The sequence below is a fragment of the Microcebus murinus genome, chromosome 27, assembly GCF_040939455.1.
Source record: "Microcebus murinus isolate Inina chromosome 27, M.murinus_Inina_mat1.0, whole genome shotgun sequence".
Classification (NCBI taxonomy): Eukaryota; Metazoa; Chordata; class Mammalia; order Primates; family Cheirogaleidae; genus Microcebus; species Microcebus murinus.
The window spans coordinates 3,814,036-3,820,035 of record NC_134130.1 but is presented as its reverse complement, the minus strand read 5'-3'; the positions used below and the strand labels follow the sequence as shown (position 1 = coordinate 3,820,035).

The window sequence follows — 6,000 nt, the reverse complement described above, 5'->3', positions numbered from 1 at the left end:
TCAAGACCTCCCTTCAGCCACATTGTGCTCCTGCTCATTTGCATAGATCATCTGCTTTGCATGCATATCATTATGTGCCCCTCCCCCACCACCCCAGCTTCCCCTGCGCCCCCCACTTAACTCTCAGGCTTGCAACTGGCTTGGTGGTCTGCCACGCCTTCCTGCAGGCACTCAGTAAGGATGCCTTGCAGGGGGTAGCTTCCGCTTCCTCAGGAGTTGTGAATTTGAGGGGTCTTTGGTTTCCCCCGACATTTCCTGCAGGGATCTAAGCCCCGGCTAACCAGATCCAGGTTCCTCTCCTGCTAAAATGACCTGTGTGGGTCAGAGCACCCATGACTCTGCCTCTAAGAGCCAACACCTGTTGCCGGCTGCCGCCCCCCCCCCACCTGCCTCTTCCCTTCCCCACGGGGCTCTTTGGGCCTGGCATCCCACCCCAGATGTCTTCCCCTAAGAACTAGACAGATCCAGGTGCGACCGTTGTTCCCCATTTATTTCAGGGACCAGCAGTGAAGAGGCCCAGGGCGGCGACCAAGGTCTGGTCCCAACCCCAGGACGTGTCCGTCTTGGCCCGGGAGGAGCGCTGAGGCTGTGTGTGTGTGTGTGTGTGTGTGTGTGTGTGTGTGTATGGGACGTGGTCGAGTGTTTATCATTGTGATGTGGCGTGTGTGGCACCGGGCCTGGCCGTGATGGGCGTGTCCGCATCTGCTGGGATGAGCGTTGCCAAGTGTGACGGTGACAGCCCTGTGGCTGAGTGGTAGACGGTTGCCGGGCAACGCCGTGACTGTTCCGCAGTGCTGGGACTTCCATGGGATTATGCCGGGGTCCGAGGCTCTGCCTGTGTGAGTCCGTCATTGTGGGCCGCAAGGGACGCCAGGTGGCCAGGCGACAGATTCCGCGGGATGCCACAGGCTGGACTGTGCGGCCGCTCCTCCCTCCTTCCTCCCTCTCAGTCTGCGAGCGCTGGCTCGTGGTGTCCTCGTGCCGCGTCTGCGTAGCAACGAGGGGACACAGCCAGCCGGCTGGCGGTCTGCGGGTGCCCAGAGACCGGCCACGGTGGCGGCATTTGCACCACGGACATGGGCGGGCAAACGCCGGGAAGCCGCTCCTGGCACCCCGGAGAGCTGGTGGCTCGACAGCTAGAAGCACGTCGCCGGGCCCCGTGTCTCCGAGCATAAGGTTCTGTGGCCAGGCCGAGGTGTGGCCCCAGTCCGTGGGAGGGACCCGAGGGTATGACCATGACTGTGGTGGGGCGGGACCGGCTCTCCGCCCGCGTGAGTCCCTGCTCGTGCTCGTGAGGGCGGGGACGGCGACTGTCCCCTGGATGCCCAAGTCCCTCTTTCCTCTGAATCAAAAGTATAAATACCCACCCCTCCCCCGTGCTTCCTGAATATCAGGCAAATCCGCTCTGCCCCGCGCGGGGCCTGCAGGCCCCAAGTCCCCGGGGCTCCGTGTCGAGTCCTGTGCGTGGCGGGGTCTGCAGTCCGGGGGGGTCTCCCGCCTCTCGGGGTGTCTGAGTTCTTGGGTCCCCCGAGGTGCCCGCGGAGCTCTCGGCCTCCTGGGCTCTGGGTCCCCCAGGGGGCCCTCCCAGACCTCAGCTTCTCTGGGGCTCCCGTGGCCCGGAGACAGGGGCCGGGGTCTCCGCGCGCCGCCCCCGCGCCCGCGCGCTCACACCATGAAGGCCCCGAAGTAGGAGCGCGTGCCGTCGCGCAGGCGCACCAGGCGCTCCTCGGGCACGCGGACGACCACCTCCTCCCCGGCCTCCAGGTGCACCACGCCGCCCAGGAAGCTGCTGTCCCACCAGACGCGGGCGCTGGCCGCGCGCCCGCAGGGCGACCGCCGGCTGACCAGCAGCTCCAGCTCCTCGGGGTAGCGCGGCGTGCGCTTGTAGAGGCCGTGCGTGACGGGCAGGCCGCCGGCCAGCCCCGGGGGGCAGCCCACGCCGCCCAGCTGCACCTTGGAGTACACGTAGTAGTAGCCCGCCTCCGTGGTCACCAGGGCCCCGTCGCGGTAGCCGAGGCCCCTGAGGAAGGCCAGGCCCAGCTGCGTCTCCCACAGCAGCGGGCCGCCGCTGCCCGTCAGGCTGGAGTTGGCCCCTGCGGGAGAGAGACGAAGGGCGCCGCGGGTCAGCACACGGCCTGCCCCTGCTGCGTGACCCTAGGCCGGTCTGCACCCTCTCTGAGCCTCCATCTCTCTGCTAGGCTGCTTGTGTGTCTTAATTCGCTTTATCCCTGCTTTGCAGATCGGGGAAACTGAGGCACAGAGAAGCAAAGCCACTCGCTCAGTATGTGTGCCTTAAATCATTGCATCCCCTTTTGCAGGTGGGGAAACTGAGGCACGGGAAAACAAAGTATCGCGTTCTGCCAAGGGGGAAACTGAGGCATGGAGCCATGAAGCGACTTGCCAGAAACAATCGAAACTTGCAAGTTGGCAAGACCAAGCAACCAGAGTGGAACACACCTGGGTTCCAGAAGCCTCGTAACCTCTGTGTGCCTCAGTTTCTCTCTCTGTAGAATGGAGACATGAATAGTACCTGCTTAGGGTTTAGTGCATTATATTTAAATGTTTTTAATTTTAATTTTTTTTTTTTTTTTTTGTAGAGACAGGGTCTTAGTATGTTACTCAGGCTGGTCTCGAACTCCCGGCCTCATGTAGTAATAGGCAGTGGCATGGGACCTTCTGAGGTCTCAGCCTGTCGGACCCACATTCAGTCTGCCATGAAAACTCTGAGGTAGGACGGGAACTTTGCCTACGCTTCCCAAAGGGCTGGGATTACAGGTGTGTGCCACGATGCCCCAAAGGATTAAGATATATAAAGCGTGTGACAGTGCATGACACCTCGTAAGCACTGTATAAGGGTTAGGTAAATAAATAAAATTAGAAATACCTATTCCCCCCTCCCCCAGAGCCTGTGCTCTGGGCAACTCTGTGAATAAATATATTTAATGAGTGAATGAGTGAGTGAATGAATGAATGACTATGCTGACATGTTGGGGCATCTGTCCTATCTTCCCAGGACACCCTGCCCCTGCCCCGCACCAGGACCCAGGGTCCCCCTCACCTGTGAGGTGTGCTGCCGGGTTGACACGGTGGGCCCTCCGCTCTGGGGAAAGAGGGTCAGAGGTTAGAAGCAAAGGTCACCTCCCGAGGGGTCATCACGTCCACCTCTCGGGGTGAGCCCCACCCCTTCCGGAGTGACCCACACTTCTGCTTCTCAGGCCTGGGGGAGGGGCACCTGTGGGGCTTGGGCCAGTTGTGCAAATCACGTTGGGCAATGCCGAGGGGTGGGGGCAGCGTGGGAACCACCCCACCTCCCTCCTGGGGACCGGGACCCCGGCTCACCTTGCATCAGCTGCTCCCAGGAGCCTGAGTCTCCGTCCTGAAAGTGCAGAGAGAGCCCACGGTGAGAACCCGTGGCAGGGGCCACGCCCCGGCATTACTGGCACACATGGCCAGTGGCCATAGACTCCACCGTCAGACACGCACACAGGGCCACGTGCACGCATAACACACATCCCGCCAGCAGCCTCATAACCCCCGGTGCCTCAGTTTCCCTCTCTGTAAATGGAGTTGTGAATACTGTCTGCCTAGGACTTCAGGAATATGTGTAGGGCGTATTAGTGTCCCTGGCACATAGTATGCACTATAGAAGGGTTTAATAAATAAGGAGTATTTTAAAAATAGGGTCAGGTGTGGCAGCTCACGCCTGTAGTCCCAGCACTTTGGGACGCCGAGGGGGAGGATTGCTTGAGGCCAGGAGTTTGAGACCAGCCTGGGCAACATAGCAAGACCCCACCTCTACAAAAAATTAGAAAATTAGCCAGGTGTGGTGGCACATGCCTGTAGTCCCAGCTACTCAGGAGGCTGAGGTAGGAGGATCGCTTGAGGCCAGGGGTTGGAGGCTGCAGTGAGCTGTGATCATCATGCCCCTGCCCTCCAGCCTGGACAACACAGTGAAACTCTTGTCTCCAAAAAAAAAAAAAAAATGCCTGGACATCCAGATGGCTGGACATACGAACCCCAGCCCAAGAATACGGACACCGGACACAGGGCACAGCCACAACACGTACGTGGTACGCCAAGCGGACACACGTGGAGTGAAACAAACACGTGGGCACGTGGTCTGTGGATCCACCTGTATCCGCAGACACAGATACCAGCGACAAGCCCCACAGCGCCAGGCCAGAGACAGGTGGACACGGGGACACGTGGTCACACGTACCCGGGACGCCAGCATGTGACCACATGGGTCCATGCGGCCACCAGACGCAGACACATGGCGCGGTGACATAAAGACCCAAGACCCAAAGGGGCCAGCCCACATGGGCATGGCACGGAGCACACGCAGACCCACGGGCGCGGCTCCCAGACGGACGGACACCTCCAGGGCCGGCCGGAAACAGCCGGACAGAGAGATTCCCACAGGCTGGGACGGTGGAAGAGGATCAGCGACAGACAGTCCCAGTGACACGGGCGAGGGCACAGCTAACAATCCTGGGGACGCCGGAGTGCCGGTTCCCATGGGGTGAGCACGGGCCGTGGGCCAGCCACCGCCGGGCCCCACGCGTGCCCTGGGGCACTTCAGCCCCTATGAAGTGGGCACTTGTGTTTCGTGGAGGAGGAGACCGAGGCTCAGGGAGGTGAAGTCACCTGTCCTGGGCTGGCGGCAGCCACTCAGGGTCAAGGTGGATGCTCCTAGTCCGTGCCCCGTCCACACATACACACACACACACATGCAGGGACACACATGACATGGAAGCCAGCCCCAGGCCGCACTCACCGGCAGGCGGCCGACGGTGTCCGCCAGGCGCCAGTGCAGCTGCAGCAGGAACCAGCCCTGGACGGCCAGCGCGGCCCCCATGGCGAAGAGCAGGAGACCCAGGCCCACGCGGGCCGCGCTGCAGGGCCGCCCCCCGCGGCTTCGTCCCAGCCTCCTGAATGGGATGTCCGTGTGTCCTTCCACCGAGAACACCGAGGGCCGCACGGCTGTCTCCTCCATGCCCGAACAGACGCGGCCCCAAGCGCCCGGGGACAGGGCTGGCACCCGGTCCCTTCCGCCGCCGCAGAGGAAACCCAAGTTGCCCAACGCTCCCGGCCGAGCGGCTGCGGACGGCGCCCTGGGCCCCGGGCGCCTTTAGAGCCGGGCCGGGCCCCACCCCCTTCCCCACTCGCCTCCTCTCCTTCCTGTCCCCGCCACCCCGCCGGCTCACTCTCACTCACGCAGTGTCTCTCACACTTTCCAGCCGCTTCTGACAATGTGACTCAGGTGTGGATCGCAGAGGGGAGGCCCCAGCTTTCCCTTCTTGGCCGCGGCTGCGTTGACTCGGTCACCAGACACTGACTGAGGACTTCCTGCGTGCGCCACGCACCGCTGCGGGTTCCAAGGACGCAGCAGTGAACCGGGGCACCGAGGCCCCGCTTGTATGGAGCGAGCGCCTATTCGGATGCGTTGAGAGAGACAAGAAACCGAATCAATAAGGAAATAATACGTGGTGTTTAGACGGCGACAAGGGCAGTGAAAAGTACAAGAGTGGAGTGAGGAGTGTGTGTGCACACGTGTGTATGTGTGTGTGTGCACATGTGTGTATTCATGTGTGTGCACAAGTCTGTAGGCATGTGTGTGTGCTATTTGCACGAGGGTGTGTGTATTCAGGTGTGTGCAGGTATGTGTACATGTGCATACATGTAAGTACATGTGCGCAGGTACCTTATATCTGTGTGCATGTGTGTTCAGGCATGTACATGTACATGTGTGTGTTAGCAGGTGTGTGCATATGTTTGTGGAGTGCATCTGTGTGTGGTCTGTGTACATGTGTGCATGTGCGTGTGTGTGCACATGGGCATGCATGTATCTGTCATGTGCAGGTGTGTGTGAATGCACGTGGGCATGCATGTATCTGTCATGTGCAGGTGTGTACATGCACATGGGCACGCATGTATCTCATGAGCAGGTGTGTGTGCGTGCACATGGGCATGCATGTATCTGTCATGTGCAGGTGTGTG

At 60.9% G+C, this 6,000-nt stretch overlaps 1 protein-coding gene across 1 annotated transcript; it reads right to left on the bottom strand.

Moving 5' to 3' along the window:
- Positions 1-472: 472 nt before the first annotated feature.
- On the bottom strand, positions 473-5,139 carry TNFSF14 (TNF superfamily member 14). Its single transcript, XM_012761708.3, has 4 exons — positions 4,778-5,139; positions 3,340-3,376; positions 3,059-3,100; positions 473-2,093 (listed from the first exon to the last, which is right to left on the bottom strand). Exons 1-4 carry the CDS (start codon positions 4,994-4,996, stop codon positions 1,666-1,668), a joined length of 726 nt encoding a protein of 241 aa, XP_012617162.2. The 5' UTR covers positions 4,997-5,139; the 3' UTR covers positions 473-1,665.
- Positions 5,140-6,000: the final 861 nt, after the last annotated feature.